Source organism: Ornithorhynchus anatinus, chromosome 11 (assembly GCF_004115215.2).
Source record: "Ornithorhynchus anatinus isolate Pmale09 chromosome 11, mOrnAna1.pri.v4, whole genome shotgun sequence".
NCBI classification, from domain to species: Eukaryota; Metazoa; Chordata; class Mammalia; order Monotremata; family Ornithorhynchidae; genus Ornithorhynchus; species Ornithorhynchus anatinus.
The window spans coordinates 3,023,543-3,051,334 of NC_041738.1; the positions used below are offsets into that span (position 1 = coordinate 3,023,543).

General features: G+C 61.7%; 2 protein-coding genes across 3 annotated transcripts; one reads left to right on the top strand and one right to left on the bottom strand.

Moving 5' to 3' along the window:
- The first annotated feature begins 1,920 nt into the window (after window positions 1–1,920).
- On the top strand, window positions 1,921–8,860 carry TMEM218 (transmembrane protein 218). Its single transcript, XM_029076264.2, has 4 exons — window positions 1,921–1,984; window positions 4,262–4,372; window positions 4,627–4,729; window positions 7,778–8,860. Exons 2-4 carry the CDS (start codon window positions 4,263–4,265, stop codon window positions 7,910–7,912), a joined length of 348 nt encoding a protein of 115 aa, XP_028932097.1. The 5' UTR covers window positions 1,921–1,984; window position 4,262; the 3' UTR covers window positions 7,913–8,860.
- An 807-nt stretch (window positions 8,861–9,667) lies between these two features.
- Window positions 9,668–22,926, bottom strand: SLC37A2 (solute carrier family 37 member 2). 2 transcript variants are annotated; one of them, XM_029076262.2, is made up of 19 exons: window positions 22,839–22,926; window positions 15,492–15,573; window positions 15,203–15,287; window positions 14,857–14,935; window positions 14,641–14,776; window positions 14,477–14,553; window positions 13,948–14,114; window positions 13,826–13,863; window positions 13,479–13,628; window positions 13,295–13,385; window positions 13,047–13,109; window positions 12,776–12,861; window positions 12,572–12,620; window positions 12,400–12,473; window positions 11,903–11,981; window positions 11,699–11,796; window positions 11,535–11,596; window positions 11,041–11,094; window positions 9,668–9,885 (listed from the first exon to the last, which is right to left on the bottom strand). In XM_029076262.2, the coding sequence occupies exons 1-18, from the start codon at window positions 22,895–22,897 to the stop codon at window positions 11,064–11,066; spliced, it is 1,506 nt and encodes a 501-aa protein (XP_028932095.1). In that variant the 5' UTR covers window positions 22,898–22,926; the 3' UTR covers window positions 9,668–9,885; window positions 11,041–11,063. The 2 variants fall into 2 exon arrangements, with proteins under 2 accessions (XP_028932095.1, XP_028932096.1); XM_029076263.2 differs by lacking the exon at window positions 11,041–11,094.
- Window positions 22,927–27,792: the final 4,866 nt, after the last annotated feature.

Here is a 27,792-nt window from a genome sequence, read left to right on the forward strand (position 1 = left end):
CCCACTGATCCTCTGGGGATCAGCCGGTGGAATAATAACGTTGGTATCTGTTAAGTGCTTATTATGTGCCGAACACTGTTCTAAGCACTGGGGTAGACAGGATAATCAGGTTGTCCCACGTGAGGCTCACAGTCTTCACCCCCATTTTACAGATGAGGTCACTGAGGCACCGAGAAGTCAAGTGACTTGTCCGAAGTCACACGGCTGACAGAGCGGGATTAGAACCCATGACTTCCGACTCCTAAGCCTGTGCTTTTTCCACTGAGCCACGTGGAAGTCGGGACAAGCAGGGAGGAGAGATGGACGGTTTGAGGTGTCACCCCTCCGCCTGGGCTCCCTCACTCCACACACCTATTCTTTCTCTCCTCCACCTGGGTGGCACCTGGGGGCACATAGTAAGCGCTTAACTAATATCATTATTATTATTTTCTCAGGGGAGACCAATAGCCACGGGCCAAGGCTTGCATCTTTGTCCCCATGAGGGGATCCAGACCCCTCCCTCCCTCATGTCTGACCTCCTTCCTCCTCCACCGCAGTAAAGAAAGCAGCGTGGGAAGCAGCGTGGCTCAGTGGAAAGAGCTCGGGCTTGGGAGTCAGAGGTCATGGGTTCGAACCCCGGCTCTGCCACTTGTCAGCTGCGCGACTGGGGGCGAGTCACTTCGCTTCTCTGTGCCTCAGTTCCCTCATCTGTAAAATGAGGATGAAGACTGTGAGCCGTGGGTGGGACAATCTGATTACCCTGTATCTTCCCCAGCGCTTAGAACAGTGTTCTGCACATAGTAAGCGCTTAACAAATACCAATATTATTATTATTATTAGCAGCATGGTTCAGTGAAAAGAGCCCGGGCTTGGGAGTCAGAGGTCATGAGTTTGAATCCTGACTCTGCCACTTGGCAGCTGTGTGTCTGTGGGTGAGTCACTTCACTTCTCTGTGCCTCACTTTCCTCATCTGTAAAATGGGGATTCATTCGATAGTATTTATTGAGCACCTACTATGTGCAGAGCACTGTACTAAGCGCTTGGAATGGGCAATTCAGCAACAGTTAGAGACCATCCCTGCCCACGGACGGGTTTACAGTTTAATCGGGGGAGACCGACGGGCCAAAACAAGACAACTTAATCACGATAAATAGAATCAAGGGGATGGACACCTCATTAACAAATAGGGGAATAAAAATATCTACAAATGAGCAGAGTGCTGAGGGGAGGGGAAGGGAGGGGGGAAGGAGCAGAGGGAAAAAGGGCTTAGCTGAGGGGAGGTGAAGGGGGAGCAGAGAGAAAGGGGAAGCTCAGTCCGGGAGCCTCGCGTGGGACAATCTGATGACCCTGTATCTACCCCAGCGCTTAGCACAGTGTTGTGCACATAGTCATTGCTTAACAAATACCAACATTATTATTATTAAAGAATAAGTCCTGTGGAGGCCCCCCAAGGAGGGCATTAACCACCCTTGACAGGCCTTGCCCCGAAGCACGCCGGGACTGAGGCAAGCCAAGGCCTGGACCTGCCCCTAGGCGGGGCACGTTAATAATGATGGTATTTGTTAAGCGCTTAATACGTGCCAAGCACTGTACTAAGCGCTGGGGTGCATAGAAGGTCATGGGGTGGTCCCACGTGGGGCGTTACAGCCGAGCTCCTAGGCTGGGGGGGGTGGAGGAGGGAACAGCCGGCCGTCTCCATGGTAACGGCGACGGCCTTTCCGCCCTCTGCGCCGACCAATGGCCAAGCGGCACATCCAAAAGGAGGGGAGGGGGCGCCGCGCCGCCAACCAATAGCATTTGAGCTGGAGGCCGGACGGGGCTCTCCACCAATCGCAGAGGGGCGATGGAGCGCTCCGGCGGCGTTGCCCGGGGAAACGGCGAGGGGGCGGGGAGATGGGAGAAAGAGCCTCTGTGAGTGGCGGAGAGGAAGGGGCTGGATGAGAGCTCACTTGTGATTCGTCGGCGCCGCGCTCCGCTCTCGGAAGGACCGGGCCGGACCAAGACGGTCAGCGTGGGGGGGGGTGGGGATGGGGAGGCCAAGATGGCGGAGGGCCTGGGGGGGGGGGGAGAGGATAATAATAATCATGTTGGTATTTGTTAAGCGCTTACTATGTGCAGAGCACTGTTCTAAGCGCTGGGGGAGATCCAGGGTCATCAGGTTGTCCCACATGAGGCTCCCAGTCTTCATCCCCATTTTGCAGATGAGATCACTGAGGCCCAGAGAAGTGTCTTGCCCACAGTCACCCAGCTGCCCAGTGGCAGAGCTGGGATGCTCTGCTCAGTGTCTATCTCCCCCTCCACACCTCCCCAGGCTTTAAGCTCCTTGTGAGCAGGGAGTGTGGTTATTGTAGTTTACTCTCCCAAGCGTTTAGTACAGTGCTCTGCACACAATAAAATACCACTGACTGACTCCCAGGCCCAGTGGTTTTGGTGGGAGCTCGTTGTGGGCGGGGATGTGTCTCTCTTATTATATTGGAATAATAATAATTAATTAGTTAATTAGTTGGTATTTGTTAAGCGCTTACTATGTGCCGAGCACTGTTCTAAGCGCTGGGGTAGACATAGGGGAATCAGGTTGTCCCACGTGGGGCTCACAGTCTTAATCCCCATTTTACAGATGAGGGAACTGAGGCACAGAGAAGTTAAGTGACTTGCCCACAGTCACACAGCCGACAAGTGGCAGAGTGGGATTCGAACTCATGAGCCCTGACTCCAAAGCCCGTGCTCTTTCCACTGAGCCACGTAATAATGATAAGGATGGTATTTGTAAAGCGCTTGCTATGTGCCAGGCACTATTCTAAGCGCTGGGTTAATAATAATAATAATAATAATATTTGTAAACACTTACTATGTGCCAGGCACTGTTCTAAGCGCTGGGGTAATAATAATGATGCTATTTGTAAAGCGCTTGTTATGTGCCAGGCACTGTTCTAAGCGCTGGGGTAATAATAATAATGATGGTATTTGTAAAGCGCTTGCTATGTGCCAGGCACTGTTCTAAGCGCTGGGGTAATAATAATAATAATGATGGTATTTGTTAAGCACTTACTATGTGGCAGGCACTGTTCTAAGCGCTGGGATAATAATAATAATGATGGTATTTGTTAAGCACTTACTATGTGCCAGGCACTGTTCTAAGCGCTGGGATAATAATAATTACGGTATTTGTTAAGCACTTACTATGTGCCAGACACTGTTCTAAATGCGGGAGTAGATACAGGGTAATCAGATCGTCCAAAGTGGGGCTCACGTTTTTTAATCCCCATTTTTACAGATGAGGTAACGGAGGCACAGCGAAGTTAAGCGACTTGTCCAAGGTCACGCAGCAGACAAGTGGTGGAGCCGGGATTAGAACCCACGACCACTGACTCTCAAGCCCGGGCTCTTTCCACTAAGTCACGCCGGGTAGATAGAAGGTAATCGGGTTGTCCCACGTGGGGCTCACAGGCTTCATCCCCATTTTACAGATGAGGTCACTGAGGCACAGAGAAGTGAAGTGACTCGCCTAAGGTCACCCAGCTGACGAGTGGAGGAGGAGGAATTAGAACCCGCGACCTCTGACTCCCAAGCCCGGGCTTTTTCCACTAAGCCACACTATCGTACTCTCCCAAGTGCTTGGTACGGTGCCTCGCACACAGTAAGTGCTCAATAAATATGACCGAATGAATGGTAGAGGGGGAGGGAGCCTAGTGGAAAGAGCATAGGCCTGGGAGTCAGGGGACCCGTGTTCTAATCCCGCCCTGCCACATGTCTGCTGTGCGACCTTGGGCGAGTCACTTCTCTGTGCCCCACTTCCCTCATCTGTAAAATGGCTGTGAGCCCCATGTGAGACAGGCACTGTGTCCAACCTGATTACCAAGTATCTGCCCCAGTGCTTAGAACAGTGCTTGGCACATAGTAAGCGCTTAACAAAGACCGTAATAATTATCATTAGAAAGGTTAATCTCATTACTAGGGGAGGGAGCACCCTTGCCGAAAGAATAGCGTGGCCTAGTGTAAAAGGCCCGGGGCTGGGAGTCAGAGGACCTGGATTCGAATCCTGGATCCGCCACGTAGCTGCTGCGTGACCTTGGGCAAGTCACTTATCTTCCCGGTTTCTCAGTTACCTCGTCTGGAAAATGGGGATTCAATACCTGTTCTCCTTCCGGCTTCGATGGTGAGCCCTGTGTGGGACAGAGGCGGTGTCTGATTACCCTGAATCTTCCCCGGCGCTTAGGACGGTGCCTGACGCACGGTAAACGCTTAAGAAATACCCCAGTTATTAGTATTATTTCCCTCACAGAATGGCCGGCACCGTGCTCGGCGTCGGAGCGGGTGTCTTCATCTTGGCGCTGATGTGGGTGGCGGTGCTGCTTCTGTGCCTGCTGCTGTCCAGGACCTCGGGGCCCACCAGGTAAGTGCCCGGCCGGAGCCCGGCTACGTGGGAGGCGGGTTGGGCTGGTGGCCCCTCGGGCTACCCAGAGGGAGCAACAACCGGCCGACCGGGGAGGAACCGGCGAAGCTGCGCCTCTGCCCCGGACCAGCCGGGTCCCCTGGGCCCACATCCCCGGGTCTGGGGCAGAGGCCGGTCCCGGCCTGGCACCGCCGTGCCAGCCCCCGGGGGCGGGCGGTCACCCGGGCTTCCCGCACCTGTCCGTCACCGTCTAGGTTTTCAGCCATTTTTGTTTTCCTCGCCGCCCTGATCGCCACGGCCGTTCTCCTGCTGCTCCCCCGGGCCGGGGAGTTTCCGACACCGACAGTCGAGGTCAAGGTAAGCGTCCCAAGTCGGGGCTGTGGCCGGGACTCTCCTTTCTCCACCCACCTCGGCTCGGGCCCCAGGGAGCCCCAGGAGAGAGCGAGCCTGACGGGCGGGGGTGCTCCCCGGGGAGCCGGGGGACTGCGGGGATGAGGACGGTGACAAGGCCTTAGATTTCCATCCTTAGATCCTCCCGCCCATTCTCTCAAGAAACAGTTGACTCCCAAGCTGGGAGGGGGTGGCCGAATGTCCGGGGCTCCCAGGAGGGAGACCTCTCAGCCTGGGAAGTGGGAAGAGGCGTGCCCGCCGGTGACAGGGGGCAGGGAAAGAAGCCACCGAAACCCAACTCTGCCCCTTGGGGTTTTTTTCAAGGTATCTGTTAAGCGCTTACTCTGCGCCAGACACTGCTCTAAGCGCTGAGGTAGAAGATGATGGGGCTGGACACGGTCCCTGTCGCCCATAGGGCTCACAGTCTTAATCCCCATGTTAGTGAGGGAACTGAGGCCCAGAGACTCGCCCAAGGTGACCCCGCAGACAAGGGGCGGAGGCTGGATTAGAACCCTGGGCCTTCTGACTCCCAGGCCCGTGCTCTATCCACCAGGCCACACTGCTTCTCTGACCCGTGGCCAACAGAGCGCTGAGGCGGGGGACTTGAGCCAAGCCTCCCTCCTTTAGCCACCGCTCTGCCTGGGGACCTCCAGGTGGACACTCCCACCACTCCTTCAGACCCCGAGCAGCTCCCGAACCCCTTCCTCCTCCTTCCCGCCCCTGTTAACCCACCTGCCCTCTTCCCGTCCTGGCTCCAGCTCCCTGCGCCGGAAGCGCCCCTCCTGCACTGGAGAAACTGAGGCTCACCGAGTTTGGGGCCCGTTTCCCCTCAGGGACAGGTGTGGCCGAGCCTTCCTTCTGCTCCCCCTTCTCCGGCCCGGCCCCGGCCCCCCCAGCCCACTCAGGAGACCCCCCAGAGTGTTTTTAGGGGGCCTTTTTAGGGCGACACTCAGCTCCCAGGCCCTCGGGCTCCCGGCTCTACCGGAGCACTGACCGCAGTCAGGTACTGCCGGACGCGGAGGCTATTGGCTGCAGAATTGCCTTTTGAGAATCTGCCCTGAGCCTTTGCTGGCCGGGCGTGAGCTGAGGGAAGGGTCGGTCTCGGTTTTCCCATCCCTTAAATGGGCGGAATGGGGTCGGCCACCTTCCACCTTCAGCTGCCAGGGTGGTGGGAGGGATCAGAGCACGGACCTGGGAGTCGGGCGATCCGGACTTCTGATCTCCGCTCCGCCACGTGCCTGCTGTGTGGCCAGGGGCGGGTCTTTTCTCTGTGCCTCAGTTACCTCATTGGTAAAATGGGGATTAAGACTGTGAGCACTATGCAGGACGGGGACTGGGTCCAACCCGATTTGCTTGTATCCACTCCAGCGCTTAATTCAGTGCCTGGCACATAGTAAGCACTTAAGAAATACCCCAATTATGATTATTAATTATCAGACCAAGAGGTGAGGGTGGTAGGCCCGCCCCTGGCCCGTGCCCTCCCTTCCCACCGCGTGGCTCGGCCTGGCCTGCCCCGGGGGGGTGTGGATTGAGCGGGAGAGGAGCACACCTGTCACTGTAGCCGGGGGCACCGGATTTGTCCCCGTCCTGGCCGGCCCCTGCTTCAGCCGGGCTCCTCGCCCCATCCATAATACATGACCTGGGCGCTCTGCAGCCAGAGCCTGCTAATTGGCTAATTAAAAAGTGAGACGTGTCAAACGAGCAAACACGTAGCCCACCAGAGACTTGTTCTGCGCCGGAGCCAAGGTCAGAGCCGTGTTCCCGCGGCTTCATCCGGCCGACCCCTGTCGTAAGCGAGGCGTGGGGGCCGGCAAGGGGCGGTCCTGGGAGTCGGGGGGAGACGTTCCCTGGGTGGGAGGAGGGCAGTCCTGGGGCCGGAGGGGGGGCACCTTTTGCCCAAGTGAGGCTGGGGTTCGGGGAACCCACCCAGGATTGGGGCCTGCAGGTGCCGGAACCTGGCTTGCTTTTTTTTTTTCTTTAATGCCAGGTGTTAAGCGCTTACTATGTGCCGGGCACTGTACTGCACGCTGGGCTAGCTAAAAGTTAACGAGGCTGTCCCACATAGGGCTCCCAGTCTCACGGAGCCTGGCACGTAGTTAGTGCTTAACAAATATCACAGTTATTATTATTATTAATCCCCCTTTTACCGGTGAAGTAACTGAGGCCCAGAGCAGTGAAGCGATTTGCCCAAAGTCCCCCAGTAGACGAGTGGGAGAGAAGGGATTAGAACCCAGGTCTTTCTGAGTCCCAGGCCCGGGCTTTTCCCTCGGCCCCACCGGCCCCTCTGCCACCGCGGAGATGGGAGGGGATGGAGAAGCGGGGAGGTGACCAGGCCTGGGACGGGGATGCTTTCGGGGGGCGCGGGAGTAGGCTGGGTGTTGGGGAGAAGCCGGGGGGCCGGGCCGCCACCCTCGTCGCCCCCTCCACCCCCGGCCAGCTTCCTCTCGGGCGGGGAGGTTGTCTGTGCCCGGGGGGCCAGGCTGACGCCGGGCACGGGACGGCCCGTGCCGTCTTCCCGGACCCAGAGGGGGCAGCGGCCGTGCCCGCCTGCAGGCCCGGCCGGGGACGGTCACGTCCTCCCGGGAGAGGAGCCCTGGGGTACGTGTGTGTGTGTTTGCGCCCCACGGCCCTGTGCCCCACGGCTGGCCTGGGCTTCAGGCGGGAAGGCGATGGGAACACCAGGTTCCAAGTTGCCTCCCTTGGGGCTCCCCCCGAGGCTGGAATCGCCCCAGATCCTGGCCAGCACCGTTGCCCGATCCATCCAAGCAGAGCCTGGGCCGAGAGTTGGGGTTGGCTCGGTGCAGGGCGGCTTGGCCTCCCCCCGTGCCCGGTCTCTCCGGGCAGCACCTCGCCTGGCCGCGGCACGTCCGGCGCGGATGCTGGGCAGAGGGGAGGAGGCCGGGAGGGAGGAGAGCGCTGGTGTGGTGGGCGTTCCCCGCGCCCTCCCCGTGACCCACTTTTCGGGAGGGACGGAGTGGGGGGGACGCGGTGCCCTCAGCCTTGGCCTTCCTGCAGGTCACGGACCCGTTCTTCATCGGCCGCTACGTCCTGCTGGCGGTCCTCACCGGCGTCTTCCTCGGGAGCCTCTTCCTGGTGCTGGTCCAGCACGGCGTCGAGCCCGTCTGTGCCAAGCCTCTGCGGGGCTCCTGAGGGCGGCCCCCAGGCCGGGCGCGGGGTGGGGCGTCGGCCCCGCAGCCCCCGGCCCTGCCCCATCCTCCCCAACCCCTAGCACTGGCCCAATCACGGGCCGCTCGACCCCAGCTGTGCGGAGAGGGACGGAGGGGGGCATTTTGAATCCACAAACAAAACCGGGGAGGCCCAGCCCGCCCCTCTCCCAGGCATGGCCGTGTCCATCTGCCCGGCCCCGGTTTCTCTCCCCTTCTCCACTTCGTCCCCCACCACCTCCTGTCTCTGAGGCAGGAATGGGGAGATTTATGGCTTTTTAATTGTCCGTGCTGATATAGCATGGAGGAGGAGGAGGAGGAGCACTTTTGGTCTAATTGAGACCAAATGTGAAGTTAAATTAAATGAATAACTAATTAGCAGGCGCTCCGACATTAGCCCCAAGGGGCTCGGCCGGGGGAGCAGGGGGGCTTGCCTGACCTGGGCCCTCTGACCCCTGGCCTGCCTCCCCACCTGGAATGACCGCTGCCCGGTGGGGGGAGTTCCCGGCCCTCGGTCCCCAGTTCCCCAGGGGGGCTTGTTGGGGACCAGGGACTCCGCCGCCCCCCGGCCTCACCCTGCCCCGAACCTCCCCTTTGGAGTTGGGGACCCAGCTGCTGGGGCTAGGGGCCCCCCGAGACTCGAGCAAGCCCTACGCCCCAACTGGCCCTGGGCTTTCTCCGCTCCTGCCTCCGAGGTCAAGAAAGACCCCTGAGCCCCCGCTGGGCCTCCCCTCACTCCTGCGGGGCCGGAACCCCCCCCCCCCCGAATCCGACAGGCCACGACCCCCTCCGCCCACGGCCCCTCCTCAGCCACCTCTCAAACGTATTTATATCCTCCCCCGCTACTATCGTATGGACGGAGCATCAATGTTACAGCCAACCTTTTTGGATCCTTATATTTGTAAATGCTTTCACGTCTGTCACCTGGCGTTAAGAACGTCTCTCGCTCGTCTTTCCGTCGTACTCGCCCCGGTTTCTTAGGACGGCGCGTTGGAGGCCGAGGGGAGCCCGGTCGACACCTTGACTAGCGCCAGACCGCGCTCGGGCCGGGCTGGTGAACTGGGTCGGTGGGGAGGGTCTAGAGGGGGAGCCGGGGCCGGTGCGCACGGGGTGGGGACGGGGCGGCACTCGTGCCTCGCAGAGGCCTGGTGGGGGGGCTAGGCTCTGAGGCGGAGAGGGGGAGCTGGGGGCAGACGGCCCTGGAAGGACAAGCCCCGGGGTGGGATGGAGGGCAGCCTCTCCCCCTCCGCTCCCCGAGGTCCAGCGCCAGGGCCCGGTCTCACCCCCAAGGCGGTGGGCGACCGGGCAGGGCCCCGGTGGTCGCCCCTGCCACGGACTGGTGCCACCCTCTACTGGCCACGGGCGAGAACGGGATTTCTTCTCTGGTCCTCGGGCCGGGAGCGATGGAGAGCGGGATGTCCATCCAGAGGGGAGGGGCGGCTGGGCCAGGGCCAGACAGACTGGAAGAGGAGAGACCGGGCCGGGGGGCACGAAGGGACCGAAGGAGGGAGGAGAGGAGGGGGCGGGGGGGGCGGCATCCTGCTCCTTCCCGGAGCCCCGCCGCTCCCGCTCCGTCTCCGAGGCCTGGGTGCGGGTGCGGAGCCACCCCGCTCCACCTCTTCACCCTCCCGGGGTGGCCCGGGCTTTCCTCGTCCTGCCCAGATCTGAGCTCCACCTCCTTCTCCGAAGTCAGGAAGACCCTGGCCCCCCCCCCCCCCCACCACGCACGCGCTGCCGCCGATCAAAATAGATTATTTCCTTTAATCTGTGCTTCTGGGTGGGTCTCCCCGCCCCGCCACCCCCGGAAAAGCCCTCTGAGGCGGGCCGGGCCTGAGGCTCCTGCCTCTTCCAGGGCTGACGAGTCTTTGCCGTGTCTAGCGGGCCGGGGGTGTCCGCTCCTGGTGGGGTAGGCGCGGCCCGGCTGACCCGCTCCAAGCGGGACTTCAGAACTGTTTATAGCTGCGGGGAGGGTTGGGGGAAAGACAACGGGTCGGGGGAGCTCCCGGCCCCAGGACGTAGCATCCCCTTCCCTCCCAGACTGGAACCGTACACGGCCGCGGCCCTCGGCCCTGAGCCGGGTTTTCCGTTTGGTTTTTCACGGCGTTCCTGCGGCCGTTACCAGGGGCCAGGCTGAGCGCTGGGCTAGATCCACACTAATCGGGTCGGACACAGTCCCCGTCCCACAAGGGGCTCACAACCTTAATCCCCAGATGACAGACGTAAACGCGTTGGGGGCAGGGAATGGCTGTTATGGTGAACTTCGCCAAGCGCTTAATACAGCACCCTGCGATCAAATACCATTGCTTGATGAGGGAACTGAGACACAGATAAGTGACTCGCCCGGGGTCACCCAGCGGACAAGTGGCAAAGCTGGGATTAGAACCCAGGTCCTTCCCACTCCCGGGCCTGCGCTCCATCCCCTAGACCGTGCTGCTTCTCCCCCACGGACCTTTTCGGCTCCAGTCAAATCGTGGGAATGTCCGGTATGTTGTACTTTTCCAAGCGCTTAGTAAAGTGCTCTGCACCCAGTAAGCACTTAATAAATAGAAACGATCTATCGGCTTCAACCTCCCCCGGCTCCCCGCAGCCACAACCGGGCTCTTTCCCCCCGGGGTCCAGCCCACTCCCTCCTCGGCCTCTCACCGCCCCCAGCTGAAGCCAGGCATGCGGCCCAGGCCCCAGAACTGCCACCGTTTGCCAGCCTGGGGCCCCAGCACCATCCCAGGAAGCGGAGGCCCCGGCTCCCACCCAGGCCCCGGCCCCAGCGAGCGCAGCCCCGGCATTAGAGGTGCGGGGAGAGCCCGCCCGGCGCCCATCCGGCCCAGCCTCGCTCCCCGTACCCCGGCCCGGCTCCCCCTTGCTTGTCCGGGGCCCCCGCCCCGTCACCCCACAAGAATCTGATCCCGGTCGCCAGCAGTGCCGGCCTTGACCCTGGCTCCATGAGGGGGCTGGGGGCCGCCCGCCGGCATGGGCGCCTCTCCGGCCACCCGGGCCCCGAGACCGTACGCCACCGGCCCCGTGAGGAAGCGGAGAAGTCACCCGAGCTTTGCATGCAGCACCCCCTCCTCCCCCCGGCTGGCCGGGGGCAGTGCCGCCCCTCCCCCCCATACTCACAGCATAACCACCGCCCCCCGACACTAGCGCGGGTGGGTGAGGGCCAGACAAGAGCTACGGAGACACACGGGGGACAAGGGCTGAGCGTTAGTCGGGGCGGGGGCGGGAAGGAAGGGGAGAAGACACAGGTGGGAAGGGGTGGAGGAAGAGGAGGGCAGGGCAGGGCCGGCTCTAGGTCTCTAGGGGGTGGGAGGAGGTGGAAGAGTAGGGGTTGGTGAGGGCGGGGTGGGTGGGAAGGGAGCGCGGTCAGTCAAGGACCCTCAACCCCTGCCCTCTGCCCTGTCCCCCCCAGCTCGGCCCAGAACGGGAGCCCCACCGTCCGTGTGCACCGGGAGGGAGACACGGAGGAAGTGCCGGGGGAGACGGGCCGGGGAAGCCGGGGCGAGGGTCGGACAGAGGGACGGACGACGGGACAGACCGGACGGGGGAGGGGGCAGGACGACAGTCGTTCGGGACGGGGCTCCGGGCGGCCTGCCCTGCCCCCGAACACTCACCCTTGATTGCGGCCAAGGCCTCGCCAGCTCTGGATCTCCTTGAACACGAGCCGAGAGAGGAACTGCGCGGGGAGAGGCCCGAGCGGGCCAAGGGACTCAATGCCACGGAGGCCCAGGGAGGCCCCTGCCCCGCTGCTCACCCTCCAACCCTCCAGGCCCCGTACCAGGCAGGCCAGGCCGTCGGCGGCGATGAGCATGTAGAACACGTTGTTCCAGCCCGTGGGGGAGATGAGGCCGGCCAGCAGCGGGCCCAGGGCGGCTCCTGTGTGGACACCGCCCCCGTCAGAGAGGGGGCCGCTCCCCCCGGACCACCTCCCCGAGGGCCATCTTCCGCCCCGGAGGAGGAGAGCCGGCCGCGGGGCACTGACCAATGGAGCCGGTGCCGTCGATGATGGCGGTGACCGTGGAGAGCGCCTTGGCGTTGCCCTGCAGGCTCTTGTGCGTGCCCTGGGGGGTGGGGAGGGAGGTCAGCGAGAAGTGGTCGGCGTGGCTCCCCGCGCCCGGAAACCCAAACCCGGGTGCCTCCACGCTTTTGGGCCCCCCTCCCGTTTCCGGGAGGCCTTATCTAGTCCATCCTAGAGGCTCTGGCTTGGATTCCCAGTCGGCCCCGAGGGGTGCTGCGAGGCCCCGGGGGCGCCCCAGGAATTGGCCACCACACCCGGCCCGCGGCCCATCCCCAGCGGAAGTAGCGTCATGGGGCTTCCCGAGGTACGGAGGTGGGGGTGGGGGGACAGCCATGGAGATGGGGCTTATTTGCTCCAAGTTGCATCCCAGGACCCCCGGAAAGCCCAGCAGCAGGGAGCGGGGGCGGGGGTCCGCAGGGGGCTGTGGCGCTGGGGGCGGGCGGCCCCGGGCTCCGGCTTACCAGGTCCGCGGAGACGGCGGTGGTGATGAGGGCGTAGGGACCGTTCACCAGAGCCCCACACACGATCAACATTGCTGGGGGCAGACAGCGGAAGGTCCAGCTGAGCCTCGCCCACCTCAAGAGCCAGGCAACCCCCAAAACCCGGGCCCTCCCCCCGCCCCCCTCCCCTCACCTATGGAGCTGCCGAGTCCTTGCTGACCCACGCGGTTGTAGAGGAACAGCTGAGGGCAGAGAAGGGGGGACGGGGAAGCCACGGTTACCGTGAGCTCCCGCGTGGAACAGCTGCACCTACACCGGAGACGTCTCCCACCTCTCCTGACCGGGACCTGACCGGGGGGGGGGCGGGGGGTGGAGGGCAGAGGAGAGGGGGACGCACCATGGGGGCGGCCAGGATGAGCATGGTCCAGCAGGTGGTGGCCCGGCCGTCGGTGGCGTCCGAGATGAGTCCGGCCAGGATGCCCCCTGCCCCACAGGGCCACCGGGCAGCGGTCAGGCCTCGGCGGCCCCCCAAACCCCACCCCTCCCGCTCCCACCCCGCCGCGGAGCCCTGTCCCACCACGGGCCGGCCCACTCCCACCCACGGGCCCACACCCCCTTCCCCCCCTCAGGCCGGCCCCCACCACAGAGAGGCCTTCACGATCCCGAACCTATGATGCCCCCAACGTCAAACAGTGTGGACAGGTCGCCGGCGGCCTTGGCGCTGAAGTGAGCTGCGGGGGGAGCGGAAGGGGGCGGGTGTCAGAGGGGCAGGAGTCGGGGAGCCTCTTGCCCTGCCCGGGCCCAGGAGCCCCACCGCCCAAGGAGCAGCGGCCCCCGACTCCCCGCCAGCCGGGGGAGGAGACGCCCCGGCTGCCCGGCCCTGGGCTCCCCGACCCCCGCCCCTCCAGGCACTGACCCACGTTGGCGATGTAGAGCGGCAGCCAGTACAGGAACGTGTAGCTGACCAGCTTGGCGAAGAGCAGACAGAGGGAGAACTCCACCACTCCCTGGGGAGTGGGAAGGGGTGTCAGGAAGCCTAAAGAGACCCTCCCTCCGGATCCCCAGGTGCCCTCACCCGCACGGCGCGCCGCCTCCCTCACCGGGATCCTGAGGGCGCCCAGGAAGCTGATGGCCTCCGGGGGCGTCTCCGGCTCCTTGGAGCTCCCGGAGGTCTCGATGCCGGTCTCCCCGCTGGGGCCGGGATCACACACGGAGTCCGTCGAGGTGCCCGCCTCCTCGTCCGGCCCCGCCTGGGTCGAGAAGGGCCATCGGGAGGGGCCGGGCCGGACACCCCCCACCCCCCGCCTCCCCTCAATGCCCCCAACCCCCGGGCAGAGCTGGGGTCTGGTCCCCCCCCCGACCTCCACCCCTCAACTGGTTCCCGGACGGCGGTGGTCCCAGATGCCCGGTCTGGCCGGGCAGGGCGGGGCCGGGCCCTCTGACTCACGTGGTGCTGTGGGACGGCACAATCCACATCCGCGGGGTCTGCGGGGCGACGGGAGTGGGATCGGGTCAGTCGGTGGCGGTCACCCCCCTCCCTCCCTCTCCCCCGCCCTGCCCCGTACTCACTCTCGATGAGGAAGAGGAAGGTGACGAGGCCCATGCCACCCATGATGGCCCCGGGCACGAGGAAGCTGAGGCCCCAGGCGGAGCCCACCCAGACACCCGCGATCAGGGAGCCCAGGATGTTCCCGACGGACGTGTGCGAGTTCCAGATACCCATGATGAGTCCGCGCCTGATGGGCGGGAGGTGGGCTGTGGGCCACGCGCCCGGTGGAGGCCGGGGGACGCCCAGCCGGACTGACCCTGGGGGGCGTCCAGGTGCACCAGACCAACTGGGGGATGTCCCTCTGGACACTGAACCCGGGGGGGGGCCAGGGGACGGCCGGGGGGACTCGGTCCGGAGGCGGCGGAAAGGAGACGCCCGGCGGGGCTGAACCCGGTTCCCACCCTAGTTCTCTTCCCGCCCGTTCGTGGGGACCCTGCCGGCCCCTTCCCCAGTCCAGAGTGCCCATCTTTCTCCCAGTCCCCCCATCCCCAGGTTTCCCTTCCCTCTCCAAATCCCCCCAGCCTCCCTCCCCATCTCCCGCCAACTCACTTCCCCTTCCCGAACCAGTTGCCGACGCAGGTCACGACGGAGGGCCAGCCCGTGGTCTGCACCAGCCCGTTGAAGATCTGCGGAGAGACGGGGCAGGGCACGCTGACCCCGGTCCATCGGGGGCTGCCCGAGGGGGGCCGGGCCCGGGCGGCGGGGTGCGGTACCTGGACGAGCACGTAGTACCAGAGGGCGTGGATGCTCCAGAAGTAGCCGAGGCCGAAGAGCGCGGTGAAGACGCCGCTGAGCAGCATCCCAGAGGAGAGGTAGTAACGTAGGGGGAGACGCTCGCCGAACACGCCGCTGTGGGGACGGCGGAGCTCAGGGCGGCCGCCCGAGGATCCCCCGCCGACCCTCCCCCGGCACCCGGCTCTCCCCGGTACCTGATGAACATGCCAATGGCGTAGGCCACCAAGAAGGCGTTGTCCACGGCTCCCAGCAGCTCTTTGTAGTTGTCCTGGTCTGAGGCGAGCGTGAGCGCCGCCCCTGAGCCCCCGCCCCGGAGCCCCCTCCGCCGGCCCGCCGGCCCCTTCCCGCCTCCGCACCCCTCCGCCACGGTGCCCACCCTGCGCCACGTGCCCAGACGCCCTGCCCCCGCTGGCCTTCCCTCGCCATCTGCGGCCTCGGGGAGGGTGGGTAGGGTGGAGGGGTCCCGGGCCCAGCCACCCTCGGGTCCCGGCCGGGGGGCCGGGGCGGACGGAGGGAAGGGGGTCAGCGTCAGGGCCTCACCGAAAGGGGCCCAACTGCACCAGGTGCTGCTGTTGGTGTGATTGTGTGCCTCATCCTTGCCCGTGCAATTCTGGTGCAGCTGACTCTGGGGACGAGGAAGGCCGAGGGGGCGTCACCCTCCCCAGGCCCAAGTCCACCTCCCCCTACCCCATCGTGCCTGCTGGAACCCAGCCAGGGCAGGAGGGCACGAAATGGGCAAACCTTCCCGAGAGGGTAGGGCAGGCCCCCACCCCACTCCCAGGCCGGACCCCTTCCTCCAGAACGACCCATTTCCCCTCCCCTGCCTCACCTTGACGATGCTGAGGGGTTTCCGGGACAGGTGATAGCAGGTGTAGATGATGAAGGTGAGAAACAGGACAGAACCCCGATACCTGCATTCGGGGGGCGGGGTCAGGGGTGGGGGCAGGGGGCCCCAGACTGAGTCTCCACTCCCTCCCCCCACGCCCCCCGGCAGGTGGCCATGACAAGCCTAGGGCTCCGTGGGCCCAGTGGCCTCACTCAGCCCAGGATCTCAATCAACCGACTGTATTTATTGAATACTTACTAAGAGCCCCGCACTAAGCGCTCGGGAGAGTACGATATAACAAGACGCATAGAAACATTCCCTGCTCACAACGAATTTACAGTCTAGTGGGGGAGATGGTCATACGTGCTCAATAAATACGATTGAATGAATATAAATCAAGTACAGATATGTACTGTGTAACGGGCCTGGGAGTCCGAAGTCATGGGTTCTAATCCTGGCTCTGCCACTTGTCTGCTCTGTGACCTTGGGCAAGTCACTGAACTTCCCTGTATCTCAGTTACCTCATCTGCAAAATGGGGATTAAGACTGTGAGTCCCACATGGGGCAGCCTGATTACCTTGTATCTACCCCAGCATTTAGAACAGTAACAGTTTAGTTACAGCACATAGTAAGCACTTAACAGATATGACAATAAGTTATTAATTTCATTAAGCTCATCTGGGGCAGGGAATGTGTATTGATTCTTTTCTTGTTCTCTCCCAAGCTCTTAGTACAGTGCTCTTCACACAGCCGCTCAATAAATACGACGGACTGACTGCTGTAGGGCTGAGGGAGGGGTGAGTAAAGGGTACAAATCCAAATACCCACGGTGCTCGTTTGTACATATTATTTATTACCCTATTTATTTTGTTAATGAGGTGTACATCCCCTTGATTCTATTTATCTTGATAATGTTGTCTTGTTTTTGTTTCGTTCTGTTTTGCTCTGCCATCCGTCTCCCCCGATTAGACCGTGAGCCCGTCACTGGGCAGGGATGGTCTCTGTTGCCGAATTGTCCACTCCAAGCGCTCAGTACAGTGCTCTGCACGTAGTAAGCGCTCAATAAATACGACTGAATGAATGAAATACCAGAATCTCCAAGTCCTTGGCTGGAAAGGGGTCCCGGGGTCCCCCCATCCCGCCACCGGCAGCTGGCCTCACTCCCTTTCCCATCCGTAGCCTCTGCCTGACGGCTGGGGTTGGCTACCCCCGCACCCCAGGCTGGGCTGCAAGTGGACAGAAGTCTGGTCTGTCCACGCCCCCGGCCCGGGCCAACTGACCCACCCTGACGGCGAATCGCCCCGGAGGGAGGGTCTGAGTCAGCCAAGTTGCGGGGCAGGGGGGAAGGGAGGATTCCTCCCGCTGATGGAAAAATCTGCCATCCCCTTCTCTTCTTGCCCCGCCTGGACAGGAGGGCTTCGGTGAAACCCAGCGGGTGGGGGTGATGCCAATGTAAAGAAGAGGAGACACCCCCTGCCCGGGCAGCCTGTCGACAGCAGGCCCAAGACCAGCCTCCACCCCGCTCAGCCTGAACGGGACCCCTGCTCACGCCCCGCCCCACTCCCTCACCTCCCAGGAAGGCCTCTGCCACTCCCCAGTGTCGGGGGCGACTAGGGAGGGAGGAGCCCAGAGGGGACTGGGGGGCGAGGGGGCAGGAGCCAGGCCCTATGGGGCCGCAGAGCCGCAGGCCGGGGCAGCCGGCTGAGTCCCCGCCCACAGGAAACCCGGACGTCACCCCACCCAGACGGCAGCCCAAGTTTCACTTCCGCTGGGCCTCGGGGGTGACGAGGGCCCCCGTCGGTCCCACCTTCACAACATCGCTAAAATCCGCCCTTTCCTCTCCATCCAAGCTGCTGCCCCCTTAATACAATCACTCATCCTACCCGGCCTGGATCTCTGCGTCGGCCTCCTTGCCGACCTCCCAGCCTCCTGCCTCTCCGGTCCATACTTCACTCCGCTGCCCAGATCGTTCTTTCTACAAAAACGTTCAGGACACGTCACCCCGCTCCTCAAAAAACTCCGGCGGTTGCCCATCCACCTCCACAACAGAGAAAAACCACCTCCCCACTGGCTTTAAAACATTCCGCCACCTTGCCCCCTCCTACCTCACCTTGCTATTCTCCTGCTACAACCCAGCCCGCACACTCGGCTCCTCTAATACTAACCTTCCCACTGTGCCTCCATCTCGGCCGTCTCGCCACCGACCCCTTGCCCACGTCCTGCCTCTGGCTTGGAACGCCCTCCCTCCTCGCATCTGACGATTACTTTCCCCACTTCAGAGTCTTATTGAAGGCCCATCTCCTCCAAGAGCCTTTCCCAGACTAAGCTCCCCCTTTCCTCTTCTCCCACTCCCTTCCGCGTCACCCTGACTTGCTGCCTTTGTTCGTCCCCAGTCCCAGCCTCACAGCACTTATGTCCATATCCGTCATGTATTTATTTATATTAATGTCTGTCTCCTACTTCTAAACTGCAAGCTCGTTTTGGGCAGCGATTGTATCTATTTATTGTTATACTGTACTCTTCCAAGGCCTTAGTACAGTGCTCTGCACAAGGTGAGTGCTCAATAAATATGATTGATTGAATGAATGCATTGACCTCATCCCCTCCTGCTGCAATTAAGGCTGTTTCTCTGGACCAGATGGATGGGGCTGGGCAGGGGTGGGAGCATGAAAGCCAAGGCCAAGAGAGGGGCAGGGGCTCCCCCAGGACAACTCAGTGGGAACTTGGACCCCCAGCCCAGCTGTCCTGGCTGGACTAGCCATCCTACCCACTCCCTGGCCCAGGTGTCCTGCTCACCCCCGTCCGCCCGGCCCAAACGTCCTGCCCGCTGCCTGACTCCGGGCCCTGGCCAGTCATCCTGCCTGCCCGCCCCCGGGCCCTGGCCCACCGGTTCTGCCCACCCCCGGCTCCCGGCCCAGCCGTCCCGCCCTCCCCCCCTCCCCCCGGCCCAGCTATCCTGCCCTCCCACCCCCAGCCTCTGTCCCAGCCATCCTGCCTGGCCCTGGCCCCTCTCTCCAGCATCCTGCCTGCCCTCTGCCCCCGAGCCAGCCTGGGACACTTGTGCTTCCCACTGTGCCTGACTAAAAGAGTAGTGGGGGCAGGGTGCACTGGGCCCTGTGAGGAACATGGAAAGGGCTTTCGGGGGGGCATCCAGAGGGCACCAGGAAGGACGAATGATGGGGTGCTGCTGCTCACTTGCCAGCCAGAAGGCACCACCTCTCTAGGCTTGGTGACCCCCCATAAGATGAGAAATTTCCACACCCCAGGACCAATGAACCATGAGTGTCTGGGGATGAGTGGGTTGTCAGACAGACAGACCCCAACCCATCGGACTTTGTGACACCACGGGGGCCTCACTCCAGGGGCAGAAGTGGGAGAGGCCCCCTACACCCCTCCTCTCCCTGTCCTGTGGCCACCTGGGCCGCAGTCCCCGGTCATTTGGCCATCAGTCCCGCTCACCCTGTTGATCACGTGTCACAGAGGCCGAGGCACCAGCTCCTCCCCGCTCCCCAAAACCTATTCTGCCTACAGTTGGGGTGGCCCAGACTATGGAAAGGGTAGCAGTCCAGGGCCAGGAAGTGGCTTAGGCACGTGCCAGGGGAACTGAACCCAGTACCCTGTGGCCCATTCCGGCACCCTGCCCACCCGCCCCACTGAAGTCCGGGCTGGAGCTGATCAGCAAGTCGGGCAGCAGGGTGGGGGGTGTGTTAGGGGGTGGGGGGTCAGGGGGAGAGAAGAGTCAGCCCTCTGGCTGCCTCTACCCTCTCCTCAGCAGCTCCCACCAGCATCGGCCCAGCCCTCAGTAGGAATTCCGAATCCAGGAGCCAGAGGATAGCGTGGGACCTGGGGGCGCCTGGGGAGGGGGCAAGGAGAGACGGGGAGGAACGTAACTCGACCCCCCGAGGGTGGGGAGACAGCAGGGTCTGGGGGATGACGGCTCAGGGCCGGCAGCGCCCGTGGCTTCCCCCTTCGGAGGGGATAAATCAAAATGAAGTGAGGCACGGCTTAGCGGTTAGAGCACGGGTCCGGGAGTCAAAAGGACCTGGGCTCTAATTTCAGCTCTGCCACTTTCTGTGTGACCTTGGGTCAGTCACTTCACTTCTCCGTACCTCAGTTACCTTATCTGTAAAATGGGGATTAATAATCAATCACAACTACTGAGCACTTATTGGCACTTCTGAGCGCTTGAGGGGGTATGATACAACGTAGTCGGTAGACACGTCCCTGCCCACGACAAGCTTGAGGTCTAGAGAATACTAGACCGTAATACTAATAATACCGTGAGCCCAGTATGGGTCATGGACTGTGTCCAACCTGATTAGCTTCAGTCTAATAATTATGGTATTTGTTAAGCACTTACTATGTGACAGGCACCGTTCTAAGTGCCGGGGTAGATACAAGATGATTGGGTTGGACACAGCCTCCGTCCCACACAGGACTCCAAGTCTTGATCCCCTTTTTCCAGATGAGGAAGCTGAGGCGCAGAGATGTGACGTGACTTACCCAAGTTTACGTGGCAGAGCGGGATTAGAACCCGTGACCTTCTGACTCCCATGCTCCATCCCCTACCCCAGTGCTTAGTACAGTGCCCTGGCACCCAGCAAGCGCTGAACGAATACCATTAAATAGATCGATAAAAAGGGAAGTGCTCTCGGACTGCAGAGGGAAGGTCTAAGTCAGACAACAGGAAGAACTTCCTGCTTCCTCCCCTCTGAGGAGTGGGAGACCCAGAGATGCCCCCCCCACCCTGAAGTGCCAGGCTTTTCCCGGGTGGGGGGGTCAGCCCCCCAGCCCCCCAGCAGTCGGGGAGATACGGTCCTCGGCTGCCCTGTGTCCTGGAGGGGGAAGGATGGGGTGCGGGGGTGGGGTGGGGGGAGTGGAAACGGGAAGCTGACCGAGGAGGGAGAGGAGGAAGTGAAGGAGCAGCCTGGCCGGGCGTGGGGGAGGGGGTCCGGCACCCCACAGGACCCGGGTGCTGACACATCTGCCCCGGCCGTCTCCAGCGACTGTGGGACCACGGGTCACCTGACTGGAGGGGCAGAGCCGGGCCGGTAGAGTCCCTCGGCCCAGCGGCTGGACAGGGCGGGGAAGGCCTCCCCCTCCCCACAGCAGCTGGGCCTGCCCACGGCCAGTGAGGAGCTGAGATTGGCAACAATAATAACAATAATGTTGGTATTTGTTAAGCGCTTACTATGTGCAGAGCACGGTTCTAAGCGCCGGGGTAGACCCAGGGTAATCAGGTTGTCCCACGGGAGGCTCACGGTCTTCATCCCCATTTTATAGATGAGGTCACTGAGGCCCAGAGAAGTGAAGTGACTCGCCCCCAGTCACCCAGCTGACGGAGTGGCAGAGCCGGAATTTGAACCCATGACCTCTGACTCCCAAGCCCGGGCTCTTTCCACTGAGCTACGCCGTCCCCGCTCCCATCACGCCCATACACCACCCCCCCCCCGCCAGCACCTACCAGTCCCACCCTGGCTGCACCCGGGACCCCCAGCTTACACATTCCTGCCCCCCAGCCTCGGGGAGAAGACCCCCCCCTCACCCACAGCCCCTCGGTGACTCTTGGGTACCGGCTCGGGGGCACTGGCCCAAACGCTGCCCGGGGCAGAGGGCAGGGGCAACCATCCTGCCACCAACCTCTCTCTATCTTCCGAACACACTACGCTGGGACTGGAGGTGGGTGGCGGGGACGGTGCCCATCTCCCAACCCTCTCCACCCAGGCGACCAGTGCTCAGTACAGTGCTCCGCGCACAGGAAGGGCTTGTGAGGCAGCGTGGCTCAATGGAAAGAGCCTGGGCTTCGGAGTCAGAGGTCATGGGTTCGAATGCCGGCTCGGCCACCCGTCAGCTGGGTGACCGCGGGCAGGTCACTTAACTTCTCTGTGCCTCAGTTCCCTCATCTGTAAAATGCGGATTGACCGTGAGCCTCTCGTGGGACAACCCGATTACCTTGTATCTACCCCAGCGCTTAGAACAGTGCTCTGCACGTAGTAAGCGCTTAACAAATACCAACATCATTATTAATAAATAAGATCTGATGGAATGACCGAATGACCCTCCGCCTCATCCCCCGCCTCCGGGCTCGGCTGGGCCTCGACCGACGCGTGACCGTCCCGGGATGGAGAGGCCTCGTGACCTAGCGGCTAGAGCCCGAGCCCGGGGGTCGGAAGGACCCGCGTTCTAATCCGACCCCGCCCCTTGTCCCCTTGACCTTGGGCAAGTCACTTCACCTCTCCGGACCTCAGTTCCCTCATCCCTAAAATGGGGAACGAGGCGGCGACTTGGGACGGGGCCTGCGGCCGACCCGATTCGCTCGTCTCCACCCCGGGGCTAGGTACGGTGCCCGGCATAAAGTAAGGGCTCGACAAATACCACGATGATTATTATTATTAGGGACCCCTGCCCCGCCCCCGGCTCACTCGGGGCCGTGGCGTCCTCCTCCTCCTTAATCGACCGCTGATAATAATAATAATAATAATAATAATAGTGGTATCTGTTAAGCGCTTGCTATGGGCAAAGCACTGTTCTAAGCGCTGGGGGCGGGGGGTAACAGGGTGATCCGATTGTCCCACGTGGGGCTCACAGTTTAAATCCCCACTTGACAGATGAGGTACCTGGGGCACAGAGAAGTTAAGTGACTTGCCCAAAGTCACACAGCCGACGAACGGCAGAGCCGGGATAAGTACCTCTCGGTGCCTCAGTTACCTCATCTGTCAAATGGGGATTAAGACCGTGAGCCCCACGTGGGACGACCTGATTCCCCTGTCTACCCCAGTGCTCAGAACAGTGCTCTGCCCGTAGTAAGCGCTTAACGAATACCAACATTATTATTACTACCTCGATTGACTGATTGGCCCCGAGGGCTCCTTCCCCACGGCTCCCTTCCAATTCGATTCGACGACTATCTCCCGAGCGCTTGGGAGGTCCTTTACTACCACTGCGACCAACGGTGTTGGTAGTTGAGCGCTTACTACGGGCAGAGCACTGTTCTAAGCGCCGGGGCGGATAGAGAGTCATCAGGCCGTCCCCACGGGAGGCTCCCCGCCTTCATCCCCGAGATGAGGTCCAGAGACGCGAAGCGCCCGGCCCGCAGTCACCCGGCTGGCGAGGGGCGGAGGGGGGGGATTGGAACCCATGACCTCTGACTCCCTCCGACTGCGGCCCGGCGGGCCCTCGGGGTCCGAGGGGCGAAGGGGGGGGGGCGGGCGGCTGCTTCCCCTCCCCGGGCCTCGACCGGCCTCCCCGTCCGAGCTGGACCCGGGCCCCCCTGCATCGCCCCCCCACCGCAGGCGACGACGACGGCCCCGAAGCCCCCCGAAGCCCCCCGAAGCCCCCCGCCCAGCTCACCAGGCGTCCCGGGAGAAGCTGCGGAAGAGCCAGACTCCGGGGGCCAAGGAGGAACGCATGACTCCGGGGAGGGGGCGGGGAGCACGGCCCGGGGCCGCGGCCGCCGGGACCGCGGGGTTTAAATGCCCCGCCCGGGTCCCCACCCCCTCCCCTTGCCCCCGGGCCCGACGTCCCCCGCCCCCGCCCCGCCCCGGGGGCCGGACCCGGCTCCGCCCCGCCCGGGATCCCCGGCTCCGAGGGCCCCGACCCGCCGCCCCTCCACATTCGTCCCTTCATTCCATCGTACTGATTGAGCGCTTACTACGGGCAGAGCACTGGACTAAGCGCTCGGAAGGGACGAGTCGTCGGCAACGGATAGACACGGTCCCGGCCCTTGGGCGGGCGCCCAGTCTAAAACGGAAAGAGCCCGGGCTTGGCCCGGCAGAGGTCATGAGTTCGGATCCCGGCTCCGCCACTCGTCGGCGGTGGGACTGTGGGCCAGTCACTTCACTTCTCTGCCGACTTGTTCGTTCCAAGCGCTTAGTACAGTGCTCTGCACATAGTAAGCGCTCAATAAATGCTATTGAATTCTCTGGGCCTCAGTTCCCTCATCTGGAAAATGGGGATTAACGGTGAGCCTCAGGTGGGACGACCTGATGACCCTGTATCTACCCCAGCGCTTAGAACAGTGCTCGGCACATAGTGCGCGCTTAACAAATACCGACATTATTATTATTATTATCATTATTAATCGGAAGTCCACAGTCCCGATTAAACGCTGGGAATAATCATAACGATGTTGGCATCTGTTAAGAGCTTACTACGCGCCGAGCACTGTTCCTAGCGCTGGGGGAGATGCGCGGTGATAATAATAACGTCGGTGTTTGTTAAGCGCTTTACTCTGTGCAGAGCACCGTTCTAAGGGCTGGGGTTCACACAAGGTAATCAGGTTGTCCCACTTGGGGCTCCCAGTCTTAATCCCCATTTTACAGACGAGGGAACTGAGGCCCGGAGAAGTGAAGCGACTCGCCCGGAGTCGCACAGCTGCCGAGTGGCGGAGGCGCGATTCGAACCCGTGACCTCTGACTCCCAAGCCACGCTGCTTCTCTGAAAATCCGCAGGCGGGTGGCAGGCGGGCAACAGCCCGGACTTGGGAGTCAGAGGATGTGGGTTCTGATCCCGACTCCGCCACCGCTCAGCTGTGTGACCGTGGGCCAGACGCTTCGCTTCCCGGGGTCTCGGTGACCTCATCTGTAAAATGGGGATTAAGATTGTGAGCCCCGCGGGGGACAACCAGATTACCTTGTCCCTACCCCAGCGCTTAGAACAGTGCTTGGGACATAGTAAGCGCTTGACGAATGCCGCTATCGTCATCCTTATCATTATTACTGCAGAAGGAGTTCGCCTGGGGCCGGGCGGGAGGGCGACGACCCTCTCGGAGCATCCCGAGGGGTAGAGTCGGGGGGGCGTAGGGGGGAAGGTACCGCTGGAGTCGAGGAGCCCGTTGAGGGCCCGGGTGGGCGGCCGGGCTGAGCCGTGGGAAGCGGTCGCTTAACTTCTCTGTGCCTCGGTTACCTCATCTGTATAATGGGGATTCACTGTGAGCCTCACGTGGGACAGCCTCATGACCTGTATCTCCCCCAGTGCTTAGAACAGTGCTCGGCACATAGTAAGCGCTTAACGGATACCCGACATTATGATTCCCAGCTGGGCCTAGCTGACCTCGGGCTTGGTGGGTGGGCTGGGCGGGGACCAGGTCCGGGAGATAACTCCCGACACCAGAGGCTCCAGGGTAAACAGTGGCCAGCCAGGGTACAGGATGTGGGGCAAGCGGGGGGTGGGGAGGGGTGAAGAAAGAAGGGAAAAGGTAGTGGGCCCGGGGAGGCGGCCTGGGGGGCTCGGAGGTCGGGAGGACACGATCCTGGATCCCGGTGGGAGCGAGGGTGGGGCAGACGTCCCCCGTTCCGGTCAAAGTTGGGGGATCCCCTACAGGGGCAACAGGCAGCAAGGGGAAGGTCACCTCAGGACTGCTGCCCTTCTCTCTCCTCCGGAAGACCCCCCCCCCAGCCCGAGAGCTGAACTCATCTCCGCGCCACCTTCCAATCCCCGTCATCCCAAAGCCGCGGCCGAGGTGGTGGCTGGGCTTGGGGCAGCACCGGGGACTAAAACTGGGCCTTTCCCGCAGCCGCCTTGAGCTGTGCAGAACGGGTAAGGTAGGGAGACTCTCTACCTCATCTGTAAAATGGGGATTAAGACTGTGAGCCCCACGTGGGACGACCTGATTCCCCTGGGTCTACCCCGGCGCTCAGAACAGTGCTCTGCACATAGTAAGCGCTTAACAAATACCAACGTTATTACGACTGGGTCCCCAGGCCCCTTTCGGAAAGGGTTAGAGAGGCGGCGAGGCTTAGCGGAGAGAGCCCGGGCTTGGGAGTCGGAGGTCTTGGGTTCTAATCCCGACTCCGCCACTCGTCTGCTGTGTGACCTTGGGCAAGTCACTTAACTTCTCTGGGCCTCAGTCACCTCATCTGTAAAAATGGGGATTAAAAAACGTGAGCCCCACGGGGGACGAGTTGGATCTACCCCACCACTTAGAGCAGTGCTCTGCACACAGTAAGCCTAAACAAATACCATCATTAATTAAAGGGTTTGACAGAGGCTGGTGCCCGCTGGGCACCGCGTGGAGCACGCCAGGCACCACTGCCTGCCATGAGGACTCCTGATGAGGCGTGGTGACAGTGGAGCAGACCCAGGCAGGGGCTGAGGGGGGTCCCCGGGGTCCGGGATGGGGCAGACCCCGGAGCTGTGGCCGGAGCCGCCTTCAGCGGCCGCAAGGGCCGGCCCCCAAAGCAGCCGCCTCCGATAAAGCCAGTGTTTGCCGGTGGCAAACACATTCGGCCCCGTCTCCTCTGCTCCTCGACCTAGATTCCCCATAAAAACCAACCAGAACGGGAGCAGCCGAGAGGGCCCCGGGGGGGGAGGGCAGCTTCTCTTAGTTCTGCTGCCCAACGTCTCTGGGCACAAAGGCACACACGCAAAAGCTGCACTGGATGGGGATCAGGGATCGGGGGGTGGGAAATCTTCAAGAAGAGTGAGGTAGAGTCCTGGGTGAGGTGGGGCCTGCTGGGCTGGGGATGGTGGGGGCTTTGGAAGGGTTGATGATTCCCCATCGTGGCCACCGCACGTAAAGATCGGGCTTGGGCGAGGGCTGGGGACCACAGGTCCCAGGAGCCTGTGGGAACCATTGTACCGGAGGAGCTCCGAGAGTACAAGTCCCAGCAGCCTGGGTGACCATTGTGCTTAATAACCAAAAAGCGCGGGCCCAAGGGCCCTGCCTGGCTCGGCCACAGCTTTGAGCCGGACAGGAGGCTCAGTCTGAGAGCTCAGAAAGAGCCCAACTGTGTGGACGCCACCGTCGTCACCAACCCCACGGCCAACAGAAATGACCGAGCACCCACTGGGCACTGGGAAAGGTGGCACTGGGCGCTTGGGGCATATGCAGGACAGGTCATTAGGAAATGCAATCTTTGCCCTTGAGAGGCTAAACTGACCCAACTTAATAAAGACCCCCTAGTTACAAGGGCGGGAGAACAGATTTCAGGATGACCCGCGGACCGGGACAAGGGGACGGGGCCTGTGGAGGGGAGGGGAGTCAGTTCCAATCACGTCAAGATTCGTTCGAGTGATATCGTCCTGATGGACGTGAGGAGCGAAGTCGTCAGGAGGGGTCGGTGATGAGATTTTCTGGGGCGGGCCTAATGACATCAGGGCGATATCGAGAGGAGTTGAGATCTCATCCGGAGAGTTAACACCAATACACCTTCACCAGGAGGGTCAGGAGGCAGCCTCACTCACCAGGAGGGTTAACTCCGAGGCACCTCCGCCCACCCAAGACCCCTGAAGATAAGGACATCCTTGACAGGAGGCAGCTCGGCTCCCCTTGGCGGAGGCTACTGAGAAACGTTCATGGCTAGGAGAGGACTCACAGTTGTCCTCCCCTCCCCTGGCCACTGCAGGGGGATGCTGGGAGGCCCAGGTAAGTCACCGGGCAGGGATTGTCTCTATCTGTTGCCGAATTGCACATTCCAAGCGCTTAGTACAGTGCTCTGCACATAGGAAGCGCTCGATAAATACTATTGAATGAATGAATTTCCCCTTACGAATGATTGGAGAATTCTGTACCTTCTCCATAAGGGAAGCCTTCCTCCTCCTCCTCCTCCTCCTCCTCCTCCAACATTTTTCTACTCCATGTCACCGTCCTGATCCAAGATAGAATTGGAAAAGACTATCTTCCAGTCCGGCCTACAGGCCGTCCTACAATCAAATCTACATTCCAGCCTACAAAGCAGCCTACAGCCCATTTTACACACTGGACTATATTCCAGTCTATAAAACTGGCCTATAGCCCAGGCTAGTCGGTCAGTCAGTCAGTCAGTGTATTTACTGAGCGCTTAGAGTAGGCAGAGCACTGTACTATACTTGGGAAAGTACAATACAACAATATAACAGACACAATCCCTGTCCACAGTGAGCTTACAATATAGAAGGGGAGACACACAATCATGTAAATGAGTAAAATAACAGATATGTACGTAAGTGCTGTGGGGCTGGGAGGGGGGATGAATAAAGGGAGCAAGGCGACGCAGAGGGAGTGGGAGGAGAGGAAAGGAGGGCTTAGTCTTGGAGGAGATGGGCCTTCGATCAGGCTTTGAAGGTGGGGAGAGTAATTATCTGTAGGATACGAAGAGGGAGGGCGTTCCAGGCCAGAGGCAGGATGTGGGCGAGAGGTCGGCGACGAGATAGACGAGTTCGAGGTAATAGACTAGATTGGACTACAGCCCAGTCTACAAAGTAGCCTACAGTCCATTCTACAAAATGGCCAACAGCCCATTCTACCAACCCCTTAGTAGGTCTGGGCTCCCCGAAAGCGGCGCCAACAGAGGAGCAGCATGGCCTAACGGAAAGAATACGGGCT

Bases quoted from the DNA above. Each gene is read 5' to 3' on its own strand.
- TMEM218 (XM_029076264.2), top strand. From the start codon at position 4,263: ATGGCCGGCACCGTGCTCGGCGTCGGAGCGGGTGTCTTCATCTTGGCG. The intron at 4,373-4,626 runs GTAAGTGCCCGG...GTCACCGTCTAG, and splicing joins AGGACCTCGGGGCCCACCAG to GTTTTCAGCCATTTTTGTTT. The intron at 4,730-7,777 runs GTAAGCGTCCCA...GCCTTCCTGCAG, and splicing joins CACCGACAGTCGAGGTCAAG to GTCACGGACCCGTTCTTCAT.
- SLC37A2 (XM_029076262.2), bottom strand. From the start codon at position 22,897: ATGCGTTCCTCCTTGGCCCCCGGAGTCTGGCTCTTCCGCAGCTTCTCC. The intron at 15,574-22,838 runs GTGAGCTGGGCG...CCCCGAATGCAG, and splicing joins AGCTTCTCCCGGGACGCCTG to GTATCGGGGTTCTGTCCTGT. The intron at 13,110-13,294 runs GTCAGTGCCTGG...CTCCCCCCGCAG, and splicing joins GCTCTACATCGCCAACGTGG to CTCACTTCAGCGCCAAGGCC.